General features: G+C 39.1%; 3 protein-coding genes across 3 annotated transcripts; 2 read left to right on the forward strand and 1 right to left on the reverse strand.

Moving 5' to 3' along the window:
• Window positions 1–138: 138 nt before the first annotated feature.
• On the reverse strand, window positions 139–14,101 carry LOC102717531 (importin-9). The gene is made up of 33 exons (XM_006655933.3): window positions 13,815–14,101; window positions 12,813–12,874; window positions 12,585–12,677; window positions 11,622–11,793; window positions 10,860–10,975; window positions 10,685–10,771; window positions 10,492–10,608; window positions 10,338–10,401; window positions 9,486–9,628; window positions 9,279–9,326; window positions 9,130–9,198; window positions 8,944–9,019; window positions 8,473–8,603; window positions 8,094–8,153; window positions 6,268–6,328; window positions 6,135–6,199; window positions 5,999–6,060; window positions 5,800–5,923; window positions 5,664–5,721; window positions 5,455–5,567; window positions 4,618–4,695; window positions 4,469–4,531; window positions 4,272–4,367; window positions 4,070–4,179; window positions 3,247–3,436; window positions 2,051–2,165; window positions 1,844–1,956; window positions 1,683–1,760; window positions 1,178–1,255; window positions 973–1,104; window positions 840–893; window positions 678–758; window positions 139–537 (listed from the first exon to the last, which is right to left on the reverse strand). The coding sequence occupies exons 1-33, from the start codon at window positions 13,948–13,950 to the stop codon at window positions 487–489; spliced, it is 3,096 nt and encodes a 1,031-aa protein (XP_006655996.1). The 5' UTR covers window positions 13,951–14,101; the 3' UTR covers window positions 139–486.
• Window positions 14,102–14,371: 270 nt separating this feature from the next.
• Window positions 14,372–16,453, forward strand: LOC102717806 (H/ACA ribonucleoprotein complex subunit 2-like protein). Its single transcript, XM_006655934.2, has 4 exons — window positions 14,372–14,529; window positions 14,639–14,708; window positions 14,888–14,993; window positions 16,062–16,453. The coding sequence occupies exons 1-4, from the start codon at window positions 14,415–14,417 to the stop codon at window positions 16,221–16,223; spliced, it is 453 nt and encodes a 150-aa protein (XP_006655997.1). The 5' UTR covers window positions 14,372–14,414; the 3' UTR covers window positions 16,224–16,453.
• Window positions 16,454–20,584: 4,131 nt separating this feature from the next.
• LOC102705540 (LRR receptor kinase SERL2-like) lies at window positions 20,585–22,943 on the forward strand. Its single transcript, XM_015838862.2, has 7 exons — window positions 20,585–20,699; window positions 20,826–20,958; window positions 21,305–21,376; window positions 21,488–21,631; window positions 21,828–21,899; window positions 22,070–22,129; window positions 22,229–22,943. Exons 1-7 carry the CDS (start codon window positions 20,603–20,605, stop codon window positions 22,317–22,319), a joined length of 669 nt encoding a protein of 222 aa, XP_015694348.1. The 5' UTR covers window positions 20,585–20,602; the 3' UTR covers window positions 22,320–22,943.
• The last annotated feature ends 229 nt before the right edge of the window (window positions 22,944–23,172 follow it).

Raw genomic sequence — 23,172 nt, forward strand, 5'->3', positions numbered from 1 at the left:
TAAAACTTTTATACATTTATTCTTAGCAATCTAAAAAAATGTTGAAAAATACTTAAAATCAACTTCAATTTCAAGGTTAAAATGTAAATTTTAGATTATAAACATAAGAAAAAGACGAGGATAAAACAAGGGACCGGCTGACGTGAAAACACTGAAAAAGGTCTACCGTTGCGAAACAACATTCGGGCTTCTTTCACAAAAGGACATACGGTTACAATGAATAATCCACCACCCGACAAGTCAAATGAACACACGGATGACAGATTTGTGAATGTTCTAAGTTGGTTCACTTTGTGATCTATACTAATTTGGGTACATAAACCTATACTAACAAAACCACACCGCCCCGCCAACTCGAGCTTTCTAGGACCAGGCTCACATTGCACACAAATCTCATAATGAACAAATTTATACTAAGCATCAAAGCTCATAATAGCTAATGTGGAAAATAAGGAACAATCCAGATATCTCAAACATGTATGCGCTTTACTTCCTCAAAATTTTGTCCACAGCAGTCCTCTGTGAATCTGTTAGGGCCTGCATAGTATAATATGGTACAATGTTAATGTAGAATTCATATATGGGAGTTATAGCAAAGCACAATAAGAAAAGAAACAGTGAAACACACTCATGAAACATTGTTTTCATTATAGTGGAAAGAATACAAGGAATATTACCTGGCAAAGATATTCAAAAAGCGGTCGATCACTCTCCCACAGTTTGATAAAGATGTTTGTTAGAAAGTCCGATAGCTTCACCTGTGAAGAAACAAAAGATTATTTACTTGATTGACTACCCAAATTATCTTTATTTAGATGAACTTTAGTGTGAAGGCAAACCTCATTAAGAGAGTCAGCTTTTGCCAGGTCATCATCATAACTTCCGTCGTCATCCTATTGTATATAATTGGGGGTAAACATAATGGAATAAATACAGCAAAATGCAAAGTAGCATGACAAGCCACTGACTTACCTCATCAAAAACTTTTGCCATTGCATTTAGATGCTCAACTGATGGGTTTGCATTGGAAGGAACTGATGCTGAGTATATCATATCATGTGCAATACTGGGATCACCATTCTGAATCTCTTCCCAGTCACTATCCTGGATTGACAATCAATGTTAAGAAAACACGATCCAGTTTAAACAATTCAGTGCTGGAGATAAGTATAGCAACCTCTTCATAGTCATTATCTTCATCACCAACAACTTGTTCCTGGATTTCAGCTAAAGTATCTGCTAACAGTGAGAAGATCTGCATAGTCCATGTTCAGGTATGCTCAGGTAAGCATTTTGGTTCTACCTTGATAAAAAATATAATAAATCAAACCCCACCCTTATAGATAGATGGCAATGAGTCAATGACTTGACCCTTGAGTAGTTTATTCCTAAACAAAGAGCAACTCAATCCTTTCCTAAATAAGGAGCAACTCAGTCCTATCTTATCTCTAAACTAACTAATGGACTCTAGCCGATGCTACTGTGCAACATGAAAAGGAACTAGTGTCTGACCCAACAGTATACATTAGGTAATAGGTACAATACAAAAAAAAAAAATATTAAAGTGATCTTTATGCAGATTCATCTCCTTTCTGGGATTGAAAATTTGCTCGAGAAGCTCTTTGAAATGAATAAAATTTGGACTTGGAGAGGAATTATGATGGCAAATAATCATTGTTTACCTTAGCTGGGAGTGGAATCTTGGTCCACTGATCAGGAGCCACCCGAGCTTTTGACCGTGTGGTTATACCTGCACTAGTCTGAATTTTTCTAGGTAAGACATCCATGTAACTGCTATTAGGCAAGGTAGGAACTGTTGCAAACAAATATTTTATGGTAGTACCTTAATAATATTCCCTTGGACTTCAATCCTAGATAGCTCAGGATGACGAGTAGATATGAGAAGAGCTAATGCTGTGGTTGTAACCTTTATCTGATAGGCTCCCTGAATTTCACCTACACAGGATGTTTAAAAATCTCTAACCAAAGGAACAAAATAAAAAGGTCACATTCAATTGATTTAATGACATTCTGATTTATGAGCACTCACCTTGTATTTGTGACCATTCCGACATAATATAAGCAAATGAATTGTTGTACCCCTGGGCAGGAATTGCAAGTAAGAGGTTGATAAACTGATCAACATTTGGTGCACTCAGATGTACCTGTAGCAGGTGATAAATGTTAGAATTTCCTGGAGCACACACCTCACCCCCATTCACTAAAAATACAAGAGTAAAATTCAGTAGTGGTCCTTGAAAATTTGTCCACGGTGTCATTATGTCCATGAACTCTCAAAATGCAATTTTATGCCCATAAACTTGGTAAGTAATTCGCCAGGATACAAATAATAGATTCAAGATGCCGATGTGGCATACCCAATACATGTTTGCCATAGTCTTTGACTATACAATCTCAAACCCACCTCCCCTCCCAAAGCCCACTGCCACCACCTCATCCATCTCTGCATCTGGGACGTTTTGCACAGATCAGCCTTGCCCAAGCCCATCAGGCTCTAGGAAGGAGTTCACCACAACACCAATGTCCTTAGCTCAAGAATTAGACTTACTAGTCCACACATACCCAGGACATGTTCACGTTTGTCAATTCCAAAGAGATCGGGTGGTCTGGAGATGTTAGATGGCCACACAAACACACATCCAAACGTGCCAAAAGAGTGAGGGCATGTTGATTGGGAGGTTTAGACAGTGTGAAATGCATAAACAAGTTCAGGTGGTCTGGAACTAATTTTTCAAGGGGCCTAGGTGAACACATCGAGGACCAGTAGCACACTTTATTTTGTTCATTTCAGAACGTAAGGTGTTTTGGTTTTGTCCTAAGTCAAACCTTTTTAGGTTTGACCAAATTTATAGAAAAATATAACATCTAAAACACTAAAATAATTTTGTTAAATCCACCATTGAATATATTGTCATGATATATTTGTTTGGTGTTAAAAATGTTGCTACATTTTTCTATTTACTTGGTCAAATGTAAATAAGTTTGATTTATAACAAAACCAAAACCACCTTATATTCTAAAAAGGAGGGGGTACAAAACATAGAATGATAGGATGAACACCAGGATCCAAGACTAAAACAAATAATAATTAAGTTAACCATGTAACGTAACCAAAACTACATTAAACTTAGCCTAAAGTGAATACAAGAACTGTAATCCACCATGAGTAATTAGAGATCCAAAAAATTTAACCAGGGTAGAGACAGAGAGAGAGATGCAACTCACAAGTCTGGCTATTATAACAACAAGAGAGCTCTTCAATCCAGTAATGCTGCTGGATTGCATACGTCTCACAATAGCAGCAGTAAGCTCAGGAAAGTGGGGAGATAGTTCTGAAGGCAGATGTATAATAAGTTGTAAAATATAACTCCCGACAAATAGTGATACTGAACTTTCCAACACTGGATCTAAAAGCCTGCAAAGACATTCGAGAACCATCCAATCAGTACATAACAAAAAATATTGTGAGCTACTTGTACACACTGCACTCCAAGTACCAACAAAATTTAAAGCATAAATCAGAGTTGGGCTCCAACTACTCCTTCCTATTGTATACACACACAAACAGACGGTGTTGTCCCTCCTATTATAGATATAGCTTGGAATCAAAGCAAGGTGTTGATTGGTTCATAAGGCATTGTACCCAAACAAGGGATTGGACTAAAGAATACGAAAAATCCTTAGCTGCTGCTCCTTCCAGTACATCTTTTTATGTCCACAAAGATGCAGGTATTTTGTACTGGGGAGTTACATTTCCGTGGAGGAAGTATTTGGCAGTTTGTGTTGGCCCAATGGCATGTTTTGATTTAGCATAAAAATATGTTTTTGGCTGTTAATGTGCAGATCAAAATTCAGAGAGAAGTGAATCAGGCCTTCAAGCTCCAGACGAAGATGGACGCTGCATTGTTCGATTTTTATGCATTCCTTTTGACAGATGAAATTTGTCCAATATATACAGATTGAAGAAGGATGCATTTGATTCGTGTCTACTCAATAATTCTAAATGTGATGACAGAAATGAATAAGATATTTATAATCTTGGAGTCACCTTGAAGCTGCATCAAGTAGCATCTTCAGTGTATGTCCTTGTCCACCACCCCAAAGAAGCAACTCTTGCCGTCCACCTGATATAAATGCTGCCAAACATTCTGTCGCATTCTAAAATGACAAAACGTTACCATATTAAAGGTATATCTCCATAAAGTAAGTTAATTGTGAACATAATGATTGAATCATATGTAAGCATTTACCTGCATCTCTCCATGGTCATCACTTTCAAGAACAATTTGAATAATAGATGTAAAACATGTATCAAAAACTGCCTTAACCACAGCCGATGGAGCATTCTGAAATATAAATTGCGAGATGCCCATTAGAATAAATGAGTGTATGAAAATACAAGCTTCAGGAACTTATAAGATGTTTGGCGTTAAATGTATAGACATACTTTCAGTATCATTGTCAATAGGTCCAGTGAACCTGCAACAAGTCCCTCCTGCTGGATCTTGGACTAGTATGAGCCATGAATTAGATTTGCATAACACTGGCAAATGCACAAAGGATAATAAAGATGTGTAACTGGAATTAATATCTTACTTTTTCTAAAATGGACCCAATTGTTGGCAGGATCCTTGATACGAGTGGTTCTAAGCATCCAGGAGCATTCTTGATGGCCTAAAAACTAGAATCCTGTTTAGTGGGTTGTAACTCTAAGGTACCAGGAACATTAACCAAAAAAAAAATCTAAATACAATTTTCGCCTGTCAAATGGTAAAAAGTATAGATGGAGCTTCCATGGAATGACCTAAATATAGTAAAATATTGCACAAGAACGAACCATGGAAAAAAGGGCAAAACAGATAAAGGCCACAGCCATGCAGAAGTTATGGATGATCAAAGCAACAAATCATCTGCCGAGGAGCAGGAAACTCAAAGACAAACATGTTAGAACATAATTTTAGAGTTGATTTTGGGGGTTTTCATTGTTCTCTATTTTTCAGCCGTGGCTTTTGGACTGCGAAGAATCGAAGTATAACAGTTTTACCCTAAAATTACTTTTTGTTGCTTCATTTATTTTTTTCTCAGCGTATAAGCCACAGAAAAGTCTTACATGATCATCAGACATCAAATTAACTGTTATTTATAGACATATTGTAAAGACATACATAAAAAACATTCTTTCATCCAATAAATATTATTTTCATCATCATTTGCAATCTTGAATATATATGGACAAAAACAAATATATGTCAGACCCATGTTAATATGCCGAAAATATATATGTATCTTGCGAGGCATACATCAGTTATCATGTGATCAGAAAATGAGGTCAAATTGATGTAAAATTTCAACATGAACTATAAGCATTTTGTCATGCATACAACAAAGGTCAGGTGTTCTGTGTAGTACTGCCCAAGTCTGATGATAACTTACCTCTAGCACTTCCACAGCATCGATACTGATGAATGGATCAGCAATGTGTTGGGCCCAGATATCTAGGATGATAGGAGAGATCACTGGCTCAATTAATGTTGACTGTTCACCACCTGCATACCAAGTGGATAATTATCAACAAAGAAAAAACAAATTGTGCTATATGAAACGTATTTTGCCACAATACATTGGTGAGCATGCTGACATACAAGATTTGATGGCTGATTGGATGGTTTCTAGAACAAGATGCAGTGTTTCATCAGATGCCTGCCACAAAATAGTCATGTCTTCATTTCCTTAAAAATCCAAGGCAGGCAATATTTTCAATTCTACAATAAAATTTACCTTCCCCAGAAGATCAACAAGACATGAGAGTATGCCCATAATATTGGGCACATCCAAGCTCTGGTTCGATTCTGGCAAAAGTTGGGCCAGTGCCCTACAAGCACCAACTTTAACTGGGGGAGGCCTGCAAATAACATGTCAGGCAAATGCCATTCTCCTTGAGTCAAGAAATATAAGACAAATAAATTCATGGCCTTACACATCTGAGGCAATTGCATGAGCTGCACTGCATAGATATTGTTCACAGATTCCCTTACTTATCTGATATGTTTTCCCAAATCAGCTTGCTGGACATTCATAAAAATAAATACAGAAAAAAAATATTCAAAACTTACCACTGAAGAAAACTTAGACAGGATGGAGAATGCACGTGCATGAAGAAACGGGTATTGGTGCACCTCTAAAATTCATAATATTAGTAATAGCACATGATGAAACAATTCTTCATTTTAGAGTAAGGAAAGATACCTGTTCCCACAGTTTCAGTTACCATCTGCTCAAGTAAATCTCGCACGTTGTAACCAGAATCCTAAACAATCAGAAAATAAATGGTGAATAATATAATGCCATAAATCCTATAATTGTGTTTTCTCAATATGCAAGTATATTGCATGGGGTTGCATATAAATCAGCTTGGATTGCCATATGAGGTAATAAAATATACATTGACTTCTGCCAATAATATTATCAACACAAAGCATGCCATCATCCATGGTCCCAGCCCACATTAGCCACTTCCCTTAACATCAGTTATAAAGCTAGTACATGACAAGGGGTAACTACTAAATACTGTACGGGCCAAGATCCCATGCTACAGGGTGGAAACAGAGGCATCTGAGAAGAATAACTTGACCTCAACAAACTAATCTCCAAAATCAAGTAAATAGATTACAACCCATTCTACCATTATCTGTAAACTAAGAAACCTAGACTATTTTGTAATATTCAAATACATGAATGAGTAGTTAACCAAAAAAGTACAATAGAGTGGTGGCGGAGGTGATGCTCCCCAGTGGCTGCCACTGAGGCCTCTATGCCCAGATCTGTCAGAGTGATGGCAAAGGCAGTGGCTGGGGTGGCGGTGCTTTTCAGCATGTTGGCATGGACGGCAGTGGCAATGGTCAATGGCGTGCACCTTGGCCCTTCCAGTGCAATGGCAAAGATGTTGGCAACGACACTAGGGGCGGTGACTGTCACAAGATATCCACATGATACTATGATAGCAAGGAAGGCAGATGTGGCAGCAGTGCTTTCCAGCGTGGTGGCATGGACAGCGGCTATGTCCCTAGGGGCGGTAGCTGCCAGATTGTCAGCATCCAGGTCTATATCCGACTGTGGATTGGAGGTGGCTGCAGCAAGGAGGGGTTTCAGCAGGACAATGTCGAGCTCAGTGCGATGCTAGTGGTAACTGGGGAGACTGGATCCAACTTAATGGTCAGATACAATGTCCTTCTTGTGATCAAGGCGAGGAGCAGATGGAGGGCTTGTTGGAGGTACCGGTAACGGTTAGGGAGTGATGCTTGATCTGGGGCCTAAGTACTGTTGGATCAGAGGTGTTAGGTGGAGACACTGTATCTAGGGCCTAAGTGCAGCTGGATCAGAGGTATTTGTTCCTAGATCCGTTCATGCAACAGCAAGCGGGCATTGGACTGACAAATAGATCCAATTGTCAACAGGGGCAGGGTGGCAGAGAAACCAATGAAAATTGGATGGATCAATTATGAGGGCTTGCAGGAGTTCGGGTTACTTCTCAAGATCTTCTCAGTGTGGTTTTTTGAAGCGGCTAAGCAATATGAAAGCAGTTTTGAAGCTTAGTCTTCTAGTTGTTTCTGTATTTTTTTATATTGTTATTCTCTGTATGAGACCTAGAGTCTAAATATTTAGTGTGTATATCGACCTGTGGATATAGAGCTCAGGTTTTGATCCATACATAAAAAAAATCTACGCTTACAATTTCGTCGGACCATTCATAACTTGATTAGGTATGCAAGCAAGTTTACAGATTAGGAGCATGCACATATGGTGCATAATTTCTCTGCTGCAAGCATGCTTTGTTCTCCAACCCTACCAACTATGCCATGGGCACATGTTGCTTTGCTTCAAGACAGTCAGATCTGAAGTTGCCTGCTGGTTATTGACTTTGGCTTGAAGTTAATAACACAACAAGGGAAAATAATACTTGAACTTCGCAGTATATACTGAACTGATTAGAGCAAACCATAGGGCAAGTTTGCTAAACGAAAAGGATTTGAGTTAATGAAAGTGTTTGTTACTTTATAAAACTAAAACCCAACCTGTGCTTCACAGAGCTGTTCTGAAAGTGAACCTAGAGCGAAAAACGATGCTTCATGCAGCTGGAACAAAAGAAACGCTACATCAGAGTCAATTAAGGACACTATGAACATAGATATACAAGCCTAATGCTTGGGATTTAATATTTGTGGGGAAATAATTCAAATACGCACGAGTACCATACAAGAAACAATTAAAGCAAAACCAGTGAAGGCATTTCTTATGTTCAAATAGGAATTTTCAAAGTATAGTAGTCTAAAATCAAGGATCATCACCCAGAAGGTATAAGTACTGGGGAACATCCTAAGCAGAGTAATATTATTTATAAGCAGCAAGTCCAAAGTTTTGACTTAGTAATTACAGAAGTGATAAAAGACTCACTCTCCACCAGTCAGTAGAACCCGCTTTCTTTAGTTCACGTGATTCACGAAAACGCATCTGTGAAGCCTCCAAAACTGCCTCAATTCCATATTCATCATAAGCAGTAACTATCTCTTCCAACAAAAGAGATCCTGAAAACCAACATGTTACATTTAGGGGAAAAAATATCTGTTGAAGAGTACTACTAGTAAACTATAGAGAAGAATGCAGGTCTTGCAATATCAAGATTACTGAGTATCTGACCACAGCATACAATTTAACATATGCAATAATACAATAACGGTGTTCTAATTTGTTGTTAATTTAGTTCAAACTGTTCTGTTTACGAATTTTATGTTCCTTTAGACTTCACACAGCAATAATGTTGCAGTTCATACCAGACATGTAAGTACTGGTTGGCAACATCACACTCGACACACTGTTAATATCCATCCAGTTAAGTTGAGAAAAAAGAAATGCTGATGTTCATACCAGACACACGACAGCTATAAGTCACATCGTCCTCATCAGCAACGTACTGGTTAGCATCACGTGACCAGTTTTGCAACTAGAAACAAAAAATAATAATACATAATCATTTGCAAGCAAAAACAACTAAAAGCACACTATTTGCCAAAAGATCATGTACATACTAATGATGATTCAATCAGCTTATACCTGTTCTTCAGTTATCTGCTGATAAGCTATAGTATAATATGCTAGCTCCTTAATGTTTCCAGCAATGACCTAGTGGAACAGCACAAAAAAATGTTAGTATTTTTTTAAGAAAAACAATGATTAATGGAATATTCATTTAAATGGCATACCTTTGCTAACCGTGAATTCCCCACAAGTGATGTCCATAGCTCAAATAACTGGAGAAAGATGAGAACATAGTGAGATATTCAAGATAGGAAAGGGAATGAACCAATGGACTGCGACAAAAGGAATGCTCAAAAGCAATCTAGACTCTGAAATTCAGTAATAACAGCAAGAAACAAATGTATTAAGAGAGCTGAAATGCAAGATTTTACCTGAATACCAAAAGACTCCAGACTTCTTTCACTACCATCAGAATCATAACCAACAGAATCCACATCCTCTGAAAATTGAATCATTGACAATTGATAGACCTTGAAAGATGAGACAAAGGTCTGCCATAATGGGACAAGAACAGCTGCAAAAAAAATGTCCCATTTGTCACTGACAACTTAGTCTACTCATATGACTAATACTATGCAACAAAATAAACATGATCATCTAGTACAAGATTATTTCTAACAAAATATAAGGGTCCGTAGACAAGGCCGATATTTGAGATTTTGGGGCTGAGGCAAAAATTAAAAGCACTCCAACAGGGCCCCTTATTTAAACCCCTGAAGTAGGGAGGTCTCCAAATCTCCCCACCCAGCCCCTATTCCTAGGGGGCTCCTACTCAAGCCCCTACTATTTTATTTAGCAGTATTTTTATCTTTTCACCCCACCCCACGCATCTGCCCCACTTCTCATGTAGACACCAGCGTCTCTCCCAGCATACGACCCCGCCAAACATTTCTATATGTATATGTTATTTTCATATTCAAATTTCTTTCAAAAAAATTATATTTACAAATTTTGAATTTGAAGTTTTGTTTTTGAATTTCTAAAGTTGAATACGGTTTACTACTGTGCATACCAAATATTTGTGCTTACGTGAGGAAAAAAATAGATAGGGGCTAATATTTAGAGACTGTTGCTGGAGCTGTGACCATTTATTTGGGGCTCAGGAATAGGGGGAGCCCCCATTTAGCATTTAGGGGCTCTGATTTAGAGGCTACTGCTGGAGATGCTCTAACAAGCTAATCTTGCCACCTGACCACAAATTATAACAAGTCATTTACACTTGCCAGAGATTTTGGCTTCAGGTAGCTTAGGAAAGTTCTGGACAAGCTGAAGTAAACATTTCAGCACCTGGTCACAACACAAGACAAGTAAAAAGCTTCAGCAACTTTTAACAATGCATGCTTACATCCTCACAACACAAAATATATGATGTGGTACCTCCATCTGCATGCTCCAGCCATCAGGATTATGGGACTGCATCGGTGAATTTAAAATTATAGAGAATTGCTCCATGAGTGGGTCAAGCATCGAATTCATCAAACAGATTGTTTCTCTCTGCACCAGCAAATCACCTCAGTTTGTTTTCTAATACGTTGAAACAATAAAAAGAGTAATAAAAAACAGAATCAACCTTATAAACACCGCTCATTGATCCAAGCATGGAGATGCATGAATGGACTATTGCAAGGGCCTTTGCACAAAGAGAGTTTTCGTACAGCTGTTTCCAAAATGGGACAAAACAAATGAATGCCTCCATAGCAGTTCTTTAAAAGAAGAATAATGGAAATTAAACAGTACCGACTTACATGAGAAGATGATATTATACTGAACAATGAAGGGAAAAGTTCTGGCACCAATTTCGGAATGCATGTATCATCCAAATCATCCGATAAAAGAGCTAGACATCTTAATGCTCCACGAACTACAAACAGTAAGTTGAAAGTTGTAATAAATAATTACTGATTCCATGGGTCGCATTTTCATTTTATTAAACACTGTAAGTAATTTGGGTTGGAGGGACAAAACTGTCAAAAAATGATATTCTTTCCTGATAATGTTGAATATAGAACCATTTATATATGCCATTCCAGAAGAAAACAATTTTATCCATAAAATGTTCATACTATTCTCCATACTACATACATGTAGCAGCCTGCTGCATATCATACCCATGTCTGAGCCATGCAGCATAGAATGGCGTGAATGCCACAAGAGCCTTTGGCTTTTGCATAAGTATGAGGGTAAGGGATGCCTTCTTAAGAAAATTAAGTTACATCACAAGACAAAGCCCTCACAAAATGGTGCAGTCTCTTAAGGAATCTTGTGTGTCTCCACAAGCTTCTCTTAGAAGCTAGCTATTGAAAGAAATTAAACAAGCTGAAATCTCAGCCAGGATGGCAGGATCTATAGTTTGTTCAGGAACTAGTGACAAAACAAACCATTTGAAGGAGTTTATGCTGGAAGGAATCTGATGGCTCTAAGTTTGAACTCAAGGCTCTAAAAAGGCCTCTAGAATAGCTGCACGCCCTGTTTTCAAAAATATTGGGAAGCAAAAGAATTTTCTATACCTCCACAACCATTGCTTTGATCAGCAATTAACTTTAAGAGATAGGGAAGTAACTCAGGCCAGTCTTCAGGCCAATCTTGCTGCCCAATAGCTGCTACAGCCATGCCAATAGCGGTACGAATCTTCCCGTGAGAATCATCCAATGACGTAAGGAGGAGTTGCCGTATAACCACCTAATGATAAATAATTATGAGGAGCAAAATAAAGTTATAATATAATAACATATACAAAATAATAATTTGCACAGTAAGCCCATGTGTTACTGTCACATGCTAGAATTAGATAGCACAGAACCACTAGGGTAAGGAGATAGACAGGTTAAAGTGTCTTTTGATTAATTCTTCTTGCTTGTCATATAATGGTCTGCTGGCTCCCTGAGAGATGTAATGGCACTAACAAGCAATGTCTATGCTTAATTAATCAAATACCTAATCTTATCCAGAAGTAGCCTAAAGCATAAGCAACAAACTAGACAAGTAGCAACTAGGAACTCCATGTCCTCAAGCTAATGGTCCTGATATGCACCTGCTGCTGAGTCATAACATGACATGCAATCTGGCTTTACACCGCCTTGGCTTGTGCATAAACCCTTTTATGAGCTTGGTTAGACAGTCTATTACCATGACACCATGGCCCTTGCAATTTACTGTTTATTATTTTTATTGATTAGAACAGTAATAGATGAGGTATCACCATGTATCAAAACAACAACTTAAGAACAATTCAAGCTATGCATGTTGAACATTTGATTCATTAATGCAGCATGTCTCATTACTCAACATCTTCTAACATGATAAGATTTCAAGCATGAAAGGTAGTGCTTGCTGCAAGAAGACAACAAGAAGACCATCAATTACGTCTTGTATCGACAATCCAAGGGAGAAAAGAAAAGAAAGGCACAAGGAGCCTGTTATGGCCTTAGTATTGTTAGTGTTATACAGAGGATTAAAGCACATGATGGTACCTTTTCTGAGGCAGAAACAACCGGAGGCACGAAATTATCTTCATCTTCCTGCCAATGCTGTTTGATGAACTGCTTTAGCAAGACAGCAGCAAGGTACAAGGAGTAAAGGCCAACAAAAAACAATACAAAGTTGAATGCTGAAAGCCAAGTCTGACAGAGCAAGGGTGTGCACTGTGCAATACAAATTTTGGGCATAAGAATAACTGTAAATAAATGGTGTGAGGATATCTGACGTAACCCAAATGGGATCTCCGTGTTGGTTGTGACTTTTGTGAGGGCAGCTCCGTATCCTGAGTAAACATTACAGCAAAAAATAGGCTCTTGTGAACTGATTGTATGAAATTACTTAGTGGGAAAAGGCATTTTATTCATAAATATAATGAAAGGATAACAAGCAATTCAAATTATTTGTGCCAACAGCTGGACGGACAAAAGTTTACTTCTTTAAACTGATAGGCAATCACCAATAGAGCAAAACACATTCAACGCCACCAAGACTGGGCATGTAGAGTACAAATTCTATAGAACCAGATTAAACGGTTCTTTTTTGTCATAGATGTAAATTGTATGAGATAACTGCAACACAATAAAAGGGACAAGTGATTGTCTTATCCATGACTTCCGGCGTGGCTAAAACTTAAAAGGCACGAGTTCATAACTATAGTGAAGAGACAGCACTGAGCACTGAGAAGCTAAAGGTAGCATACACCGGAAACCAGAAAATTTATAATGTTTTCTAGTTCACCCAGTAAGGAAAAACAGAAGTTCTTTCACAATGGAGATAGGAGCGTAGCCAGGGTATAAAAGTAACACTTAACACCAGTGACCATTTCAGGGGGGCAAATGAAAAGCAGCTGTGTTGTGTCACATTGGCACTAACGACAACATTTTGATATCCTCTAAAGCAATTAAGGCACGCCAACATCATGGTGCGCACAATTACAATGGTTACAGTTAAAAATAGAGCTCTCTCTGTAGCAACTGCCGCTCTATCAACTGCAGCTCTATGGTGTGCTTTTTGGGCATGACCATCTGCCGATAGCATCTTGGATCAATAGTGGCGTCAAGCAGAGAGAACATTAGGACGCCACACTTCGCATACAAACTAGGACTTGAAAAGCAATCGCCTCTCAGCAATCGTTCGCACAGCTAGGGATCCCATTAGGAGCTCTCTCTAGATAATCACACGCTCACACACAAGAGTGGGGAGGAGGAGGGGGGGCAGCGAACCGGGGAGCAGGGAGGCCTGGCGGAGCGACTCCTCGGCGTAGGCACGGACGTCGCGGGCGGTGTCGAGCGTGGCCGTCAGGCACTCCACCAGCCACCTCTGGTCGCCGTCCCCCGCGCCCCCCGCCGCTGCCGCCATTGCAACCGACACCGACGCCGCTGCCTGCCCTAGGGTTCGTGCTCCCGCACACACACACACACACACACACTTACTTTGGCTTCCCGCGCCTTCACGGGATCGAAGTTTCGAACGGGATCGCGCGGCGGGGCGGAGCGGGGGGATCCGGCGGAGGTTTTAGGCTAGGGTTTTTATAGGAGAAGGGGAAGCGAGGTGGCGGCTGGCAAGAGGGGAGAAGATCAAAGAGACTGAAAAGAGGAGGAGCGCGGGTCCCACGCAACGTCGCTTGCCGGTTCAGATGGGCTGAATTCACGACGGGCCGGAATTTAGGCCCATCAACCAAGCCCACCACCTGGTGGGCCCGCGTGTCAGAGAGCGCGGCCTCGTCGCTCTATAAAGTCCCCGGCCTTAAACCCCAGGCTGCTTGCCCGCGCCGCAGAAACCCTAGCCGCCGCTCGAGCTCGAGGAGGAGGAGGAGGAGGAGGATGGGGAGCGACACGGAGGCGGAGAAGAAGAAGGCGCCGGTGGCGCTGGCACCCATCGCGAAGCCGCTCGCCGGCAAGAAGCTTTGCAAGAGGACCCTCAAGCTCGTCCGCCGAGGTTGCTGAACCCCTTCGCGAACCCGCTTTCCGATGTTTCGGATGTTTCTTCGAGGATTTTTTGGTTACGATTTTCCTCCGATTTTTTTTGTTGTTGTTTTACTTCGCAGCCTCCGACGCCAAGTGCTTGAAGCGAGGGGTCAAGGAGGTCGTCAAGAGCATCCGCCGCGGCCAAAAAGGGTGCGTGTTCTCTCTGATTGGTGTTCCTCTCTCGTTTCGTTCTTCGATTTTGTAGCTTAATGGTATAGTAGAGAGAGTAGTTTGGATAGATTAGCACTGATCGAATTGTTCTTGGCTTTATTAGGGGTGTTAGTCCGATAAGTGGATATTCACTGATCACATTGCTTTGGTCTGTGTAGGTTGTGCGTCATTGCAGGCAACATTTCTCCCATTGATGTGATAACACACGTCCCCATACTCTGCGAAGAAGCCAATATCCCTTATGTATATGTTCCATCGAAAGAGGTATTTGTGCGCGCTATATCTTCGCTCTTCCTCCAGCAGCATGTTTCTCATCAGTTGATTTTATATATAACAGGTGAATTAGTCTTGTTCAATTACATTGATGTGTTGTTCTGTGAGACTTTCACATGTTGGTTATGAAAATGACCAATGGGGAGTATTATTAATAAATTATGTGCATGGTATTAGCTCATACTTTACAGACCTTAGATTGAAACTCAACAGTACTGAATAAAAAGAAGATTTAGTGCCAAAAACACCTAGGGATAGAATGAACACTCCCCTTGTTTCCCAATCACATACCTTAACAGATCCAGTAACTTGTATAGCTAAGGAAGGGAATGCCTTATATGCCTCCATGTACTATACTCGGCAGCTAATTAGCCCACTTGCCTTTTTTTTATCTTCTCATTAGTTTCATCCCCAACTAGGCATTTGAGACAGTCATGGTTTTGTCAGATCGATGTTGTGCTTTCTTTGCTATCACACGTTAACTAGCTACGAGAACTTTTAGAAGCATCCATTTAAAAAAAACAGTTTCATTAGGTTGATTCCACGGGCAGTTCTTCCAGTGGTGCATTCTCATTCTGCTGATGTGGTCCCATTGGCTTGTAGCTTACCACGATGTGGTGCATTCTCATTCTGCTGATCCTGCAATAATTCCTAGATGGCAGACAAATCTGTTGGGAGAGCATCAGCCATGTCACCTTACATAAATTGTGAAGTGTTCTGTTGTTAAAACTATCTACTTGTGAAACAAGAATGCATTTTTTTGTTCTCTGTTGATACAGCATTTACCTTCAACTTCCCTTCAGTATCTGTTATTCTGATATCAACCCAGCAGATTAAAAACACATGTTGCTTTTTGTGCCCGAGTGTTGATTAATTTCATCAATGCAGCTCACAATGAAATTTTGCACTGCAAATCAGGCAAAAGGGAAAAGACTGAAATAATGGGGATATTTGTGATGTTCATTATTGTGTTATCAGTTTTTCACTGCTATAGTTAAAGATCAGCTATGACCAAGGAGTAACGTTAGATACTGATTTTTTGTCTCCTTGTTGTGGTAGGATCTTGCAACGGCTGGGACCACTAAGAGACCTACCTGTTGTGTATTAGTTCTCACCAAGCCAGCCAAGGGCGAGCTTGAGGAAGAGATCAAGGAGAAACTTAAGACCGACTATGACCAAGTTCTTGCTGAAGTTGCTGAGGTCACATCTTCAATGTTCTGAAGTTCCTGCTTGTACTTGTAGCTACAAAATCAGAACCGTCATCCACTTCCAGCACACAGCCCTATGTACGATGTCAACATAGCATCAATCTATGGTGGATGTTTTCAAGGGACTGTAGGAGACAGTTCCTCTGCTAGATTATCTATTGGATGTTGTCTTTTTTGACTAATTGATTCCCTGCCCGGATCAGATATAATTAGCATCTCTCTATAAACCGTTTTGTGCGAGACTACCAGATCTTGTCATGTTGCATTTGTTTCGGAGGAAAATATGCTCTGTTCCTGTATTTGGTGGGCGCACGCACAGATCACGGATCGATGGGTCAGTCCTACCCAGCAGCTGAGAGTTGCAGATCAAAACACTGAATGCGAAATTGGCAGCGTGTATGATTGGGACTTGTGTGCCCTTGCACTATGGCTAAATTGCTATTTTCTGGCGAGGCTGCTTGCTTGTTTACGAGTTCTCTGTTCTTGTTTTCGTGGTACTTGGCTGTGTACTTCTTCGTAGATTTTTTTCTTGACTATTGCAGTATATTTCCTAAACCATTAAACGGTGTATTTTATATAAAAATATAAAAACTTGTCATCTCATATTTCTAAAATCTCATATTTCTAAAATAGATTTTTAATTTTGTAGTTAATTCTATTGTTTATATTATTAAATATATATATCACAAAAGATAAAATTATATAAAAAGAGCTCGGCCCTTGTCTTCTGATTCCCGTCTGCATGAATATGCCCGAATTCGTACAAAGCAAGCAGGACACGGTTCGGATCTCATAGTAGTGAGTTGTACAGACAGGCTGCTTGCTTACTGATCTTGTTTGCTACTGAATTCCGATGGCATCATAATGCTCTTACTTAGGGCAGTCTCGGAGTTTTATGAGTTTTATGAGCAATAAATAGAATTGTAGACATTTTTGATAATGTGGCAACGTATTAATGAAGAAAGAGATGAAATGAGTTTTATGAAAATAAAACCATGTATGCATAGTTATCTAGACAGTTTATGTCTTACATGTAACTAGAAAACAACGATAGATAAAACTATGCATTGAGAGAGTGACATTTTATCTTAGTTTCAAACATTTTTAGATGACATGTCGCTCTAGATAATCGTGTCCATGAAATTTACATTGAGAATTGTCTTAGCTAGTGGTTTCAGCACTTCGGTGTTGTGTTGCTGTCCACAAGAGGGTATGGTAGAGTGGCTCTGCCAGGATCATTGTGCATTCACAATGTTGCTATGTGATGAGTGATTTTAGCTTATAAGTCTAGTGCTGTCGTTGGGAAAGAGAGGCAACATACTTGGGAAGACAAACGGCAATTGTTGACATGTTGAACCATTCCGGGGGGAGGGGGGCCATTGGGTAAGCTTGTTGCCCCGTCATATGTTATACTCGAGAGGGGTCGTCATCGTCGCCGTGAGGCTTTTGTTGTAACATCATAAAGACATCCACAATGTACCATAAAAGTAGACATTATACCATAAATGATCTTATATAAGTTGTCTTTATATATTGTGAGAATGATCATTACAATATTTATGGCTAAAGTAGTCCATAGCCCTATAAGCTGTCCATAAGAATAAATACTCTCACATATTTTTCTTATTTGAGAGCCACTTTGTTTTTTAACTCTATCCATAAGCATTGTGGAGTTTGCCACAACTAATGTCATATATGGTGAGTCTCACCCATATAGACTACGTACTCTTTATACATTGCTTATGCTCTAATTATAAATCTGCATATATAACTCTACATATTAAATGAGCACATGTTCACATAATACATCACTTAATTTGTCTTTACTTCATGTAAAAGTGTTAACCTAAAATGGTATAGTTAGAGTAAACTGGTATATAAACTAGAGTAAACATATTAAACTAGAGTAAACATATTAAACTGTACATATAAAACTATCCACCAAACGAACACTTTATCCTTACAGGTCTAAACAAAAACAAAATTATGCACATAGAACGAAACAAACTACGAATAAACTAGGTATTACAGTTGTCAATGTTATCGCGCCATGAATTGTTGCCCATGAATGTCATTACAGCGACAACGTGTTATACATCATTGGTAGATGAGGATGTGGTGTCTGTTACTGACCAACGAGAAAAGAAGGGTGGTAGCAACAAGAGATCAATCCGCTTATCGATTTAGAGGAGAGGCTATGAGACAGGACATGAGAGATGGTGGAGGATGGGAAAACCCGGATAGGGATCGGTGGAGAATGCAAGGGCGTGGTGTGAGGAGATATTTTATACTAGTTCTAAATTATAAGATGTTCAGTGTAAACTTTTATACTTTCACGTGATTGAAAAAAAATACTAGGACTAGAATACGAAGTGGAAGGGCTAACATGCACTCTTGAATCCACTTTGCACAGTAGGAGAAGGACATCGTAGGCATATGCTCTCAATCTACGTGGTAATATGAGATCACTCTATAGCCTTCGCTATGAACATCCTAATAGTGTATTAGGCCTCTCCAATTATCCCATATCTAAATTTTGGCTCTACTGCTGATTGTGAACATCCTAATGTAAAATTCTTGCCATCCTGGATGGCCACATTGGCATGCAAGCCTTATTATCTACACTTGAGATATTGATGCTATATTAAAAAATGATTTAGGACTCAAATGTACATTTTACAAGTATATGGACTGAGATGACACCCGGTCCAAGTGTAAGGAACCACCGTGTATTTGCTCATAAATTTATTAATAAATCTATACTTTGTGACACTCCATCTTAAATTTGTAGTTTAGTGATAATTTTAATATTTAATATATAGTTTTGTAATATTTTGATCAAAATATATGTGAGCTTTAATAAATTTACTCATAGGAGTTTGGCAGGAAACAAACATGTGGTTATGTCTCATGTTTTCTCCAAATTGCTTTTACTATGTGACATAACATTTCTATAATCATTTACCCATACTTACTTAATACACATGCTTATCTTTGTAGACGCTTATATTTTAGAACGAAATGAGTTCGGGACGGACTAGTGCTAGTAGCAGTAGGACTGCAGCTGTATGTGAAAGAGGACGAGGGTTTACTGTTAAACAAAGTTGGATCGTTGATTCGTACGAGCCAAGGTGCATAACAGATAAATGTACGCATACAAATGCATGACTCTCAGGCCTTGTTTGGGAATTGCTTTTAGCGACAACTCCTCTTTTTGTAAACAATGGTCAAATTATAACTTAAGGTTGGAACTTAATATCAATAGAATTTAAAAATGGACTGACAAGGTCGTGTTTTTTTAGTTGATCAAACATGGAAAATGAAATATTATCTATTTTTATAGCTATTTGATAATATAAACGATGAAATTAACTATTATAAAATTAAAAATAACTCCTACAAAGATAAGATGATGAACATCTATATAAAAACTTTTTTTAAAAAAAATACACCATTTAACAGTGCAATGAACGTGCTTTTTAAAACCGAGAAATAATCTGGTTTTAGTAGTCAGAAGTCCTAGATTATTCGTATTCTTATCAATTAAACACTAATGGCTGCTTATTAGAATCTCCAGCATTTTCAATAGGGCCTTGGCAATATTTTCCGGCTCATCACCAAATAGATGCATGGAAATCAAAGATCTATAGCTACAAACATTAAAAAAAACTAAAATTGATGTCTAGAAATATAGATATAGATGAATAGAAAATACCACCCTATTTCAAACTTTCCCATGTGATTGTACGGTGAGATCTTTTTTTTCCTTTACAGCTGGGCATTTTCTCCACCGGAGATTATTACATCTCTTTCCACACAGATTCTTCATCCACCATGCAAGCAGCATCATTTCGGTCATATACAGATCAAAATTCTCTAGGGATTTAACTATTTGTCATTTTATAACACGGTCTCCGCATAATTCCTTTGCCACTCACCCTTCCGCAATGATAAAAAGTTAATTATTCCAAATTCTCCCTCTCCACCAGGTGGGCTAATTTTCTCCATTCTCTTGTGTTCTTGTTTCATGCCACTTAAAAGTTACAAATATATTTTAAAGAAAAATAGTAAGAAAGATTAATATGAGATATGTCGCTCCACAACCATGAAGCTTAAATCTCATATATAGTTCTTAATAATAATAAATATGATGGTAGGTAGTATTATACATGAGTATAATTTAAACTTATATATTTATAAAACGATCATATATAAAATCTATCTTACAAAATATTTCGATAACTTTTTTCAGTGACACGCATAAAACCAAGGATTGTACCCAAGAAGGATCAATCCTGTGGCTTTCTTTGACGCAGGAACAACACAAGCAGAGTACCTCAAGAAAAGGCTCACATTGAGTACGGAATACCTGCCTCCTACCCTTCCTCAACGATGGAGGCGTCTTTCGTCTTCTTCTTCTTGCTGCTCGTGTTCGTCTCGTCCTCCCTTTCCACTGCCCTCCTCTCCACCAATGGCTTCAGCACCGAAGGTTACCTACTCCCTTCGTCTCTTTCGCGCGCGACTCCTTTTTTTTTTCCCCTCTCTGTGTTTGCCCTGCTCAGCGATTGCCTCTGTTCGGTTCTTGCATTTGGTATATGCGATGGTCGATTTGCAGTGCAATCTCCGATTGAGATCAAGAACCTGCTCGAGGACCCCCATGGCGTGCTCAAGAGCTGGGACAAGAACTCCGTCGATCCGTGCAGCTGGGCCATGATCACCTGCTCGCCGGACTCCCTCGTCACTAGCCTGTAAGCGGTGACTGTGGCATATTTGCAAATAAAAAATAATTTATAAATAAAATTTTTATATATGTATTTTTAACGATATAGAAGTCAAGGCTGAAAAATAAATTTAGATGAAAAAAATTCAAAATCAACTTTATATTTAAAGTCAAAAATTTAAAATTTACAAATAAATCTTTTATATACATATTTTTAGCGATCTAAAAACCAAGGCTTAAAAATAAACTTCAGAAAAAAAACTCTAAAGATTTAAATTTTTACTTATAAGCATAAGCAGGATGATGGTGTAAGTGCGCTGCCCTCACTTCACCTCTTCTCTGCTGGCTGTCTGAAACTCTGAATGCTATTGCAGGGAAGCCCCAGGCCAGCATCTCTCCGGCCGGCTCGCCCCAAGCATAGGCGACCTGACCAACCTTGAGACTGTGTGAGTGTTGTTCCTCCTCTTCATCGCATCAACCCATGGATTATATTTATGTAGCCTGATCATCGCTAGCTTCCGTTGTGTTGAGAGTGATACTTTGATCTCCCGGTGCAGATTCCTGCAGAACAACAACATAACTGGGCCAATCCCAGCACAGATTGGCAAGCTTGCGAACCTCAGGACGCTCGATCTCTCCAGCAACAAATTGTGTGGTGAAATCCCCAGCTCCGTGGGACACCTTGGGAGGCTCCATTACCTGTGAGTGGAGCTCGATCCAACGTGCAATCTGCAAAAGCTTTTGAATTCTTCTCCCCATTTTAGATAATTTCATGTACTGATCAGAAGAATTTTGAAGCATGTCTTTCTCGTTTCGTGGATGACAGTTACGAAAAACCTTCTTAAAAAATGATAATACAAATCAATATGTCATGTGATGTGTTGTGGCTTTGATCAGGAGGCTCAACAACAACACCCTGTCTGGTCCAATCCCTTGTGAGTCAGCTAACTTGCCACACCTTTTCTTCCTGTGAGTAAATTCCTCACACTTGCTCTTGTCTGGGTTATTGTAATAAATCACTTTTCTTTGTCCACTTCTGCACTTGTGTCATTCAGAGATTTGTCTCACTCTGCCCTTGCTTGCGAGTTATATTCAGTTTGCTTTGTCTCAACCCTGCCAAATGTACTCGTGTTCTTCAGGGATTTGTCATACAACAACCTGAGTGGTCCGATACCGGGATCACTGGCAAGGAGATACAAGTAAGCTTGCAGCAGTTTCGGGTTCATTCTTTGGAAGAACAAAAAAAAGAACATATTCTTTTTTGTTTCAGTGTTGCTCAGCAGTTGGTTCTCTTGCAGCCTAGTGGGAAACCCCCTCATCTGCGATGCCAACAGGGAGGAAAATTGCTATGGGACAGCGCCGATGCCGATGCCGATGTTTTTTTTTTAAAAAAAAACTCATGATTTATTCCAACTTAAACACAGAGTACATGAGTGATGTTTACATTAAGAAGGGCGTTATGCAACAGAAGCCCCAAAAAAGGGCAGGTTTCAACAGATGAAGAACATTTTGGCAAAGATAAGAGATTTGAGTAGATGTTGCCGTAAGTCTGGCTTTGTTTGCTAGATCATGTGCGACCAAGTTTAGCTCCCTCGTCATCCAGCTGATATGAATTTCATCATCCTGTACCATCAAGCGCAGTTGGAACCAAAAAGGTAACAGGGACCAGTGAAGAGGATTGGATATGAAATCATTTCTCACAATAGCCTGGACTAACGCCTTGTTATCAGAAACAAAGCTAGTGTTGCTGAAACCAAGAACAGAACAAAGATGAACAGCCAAAATAATTGCACCCAGTTCAGCCTGAAGAGGAGTGTTATAAATAGTCGACGAAGCTTGCAGGAAGATTGCTTCATTAGTGAGGCTGTTATGCACAAAAATTAGATCCAAAAGATACCTCCGTTTCAACTTTCATATTATAAGGCGTTGGTTTGTCTTTTAAATCAAACACGTGTAAGTTTAAACGTGTTTATAGAAAAATGCTTCGATATTTATAAATAAACAAATATCCTACGAGGGGTTTAATGAAACTATGTTGTTTTTTTCTTTTTTTACTAAACAGTTTTTTTAGTTTTTTAATAAAACTAATTTGGTGTTATAGATATTGCGATATTTTTTTATAATCTTGGTCAAACTTAATGACGTTTGAAGTAAAATCCAAAAGATCTTATTATATGAAACGGAGTAAGTGTGCCATGTTCCGTCTGAATTTCACATGTTGATTACTGTATAAGCAATGGGG

Source organism: Oryza brachyantha, chromosome 6, assembly GCF_000231095.2.
Source record: "Oryza brachyantha chromosome 6, ObraRS2, whole genome shotgun sequence".
Classification (NCBI taxonomy): domain Eukaryota; kingdom Viridiplantae; phylum Streptophyta; class Magnoliopsida; order Poales; family Poaceae; genus Oryza; species Oryza brachyantha.

Bases quoted from the DNA above. Each gene is read 5' to 3' on its own strand.
- LOC102717531 (XM_006655933.3), bottom strand. From the start codon at position 13,950: ATGGCGGCAGCGGCGGGGGGCGCGGGGGACGGCGACCAGAGGTGGCTG. The intron at 9,629-10,337 runs GCAAGTGTAAAT...TTTTTTTTGCAG, and splicing joins ACCTGAAGCCAAAATCTCTG to CTGTTCTTGTCCCATTATGG. The intron at 6,329-8,093 runs GTTGGGTTTTAG...CTGATTGTTTAG, and splicing joins AACAGCTCTGTGAAGCACAG to GATTCTGGTTACAACGTGCG.
- LOC102717806 (XM_006655934.2), top strand. From the start codon at position 14,415: ATGGGGAGCGACACGGAGGCGGAGAAGAAGAAGGCGCCGGTGGCGCTG. The intron at 14,530-14,638 runs GTTGCTGAACCC...TTTACTTCGCAG, and splicing joins CCTCAAGCTCGTCCGCCGAG to CCTCCGACGCCAAGTGCTTG. The intron at 14,709-14,887 runs GTGCGTGTTCTC...TGGTCTGTGTAG, and splicing joins ATCCGCCGCGGCCAAAAAGG to GTTGTGCGTCATTGCAGGCA.
- LOC102705540 (XM_015838862.2), top strand. From the start codon at position 20,603: ATGGAGGCGTCTTTCGTCTTCTTCTTCTTGCTGCTCGTGTTCGTCTCG. The intron at 20,700-20,825 runs GTTACCTACTCC...GTCGATTTGCAG, and splicing joins CAATGGCTTCAGCACCGAAG to TGCAATCTCCGATTGAGATC. The intron at 22,130-22,228 runs GTAAGCTTGCAG...GTTCTCTTGCAG, and splicing joins TCACTGGCAAGGAGATACAA to CCTAGTGGGAAACCCCCTCA.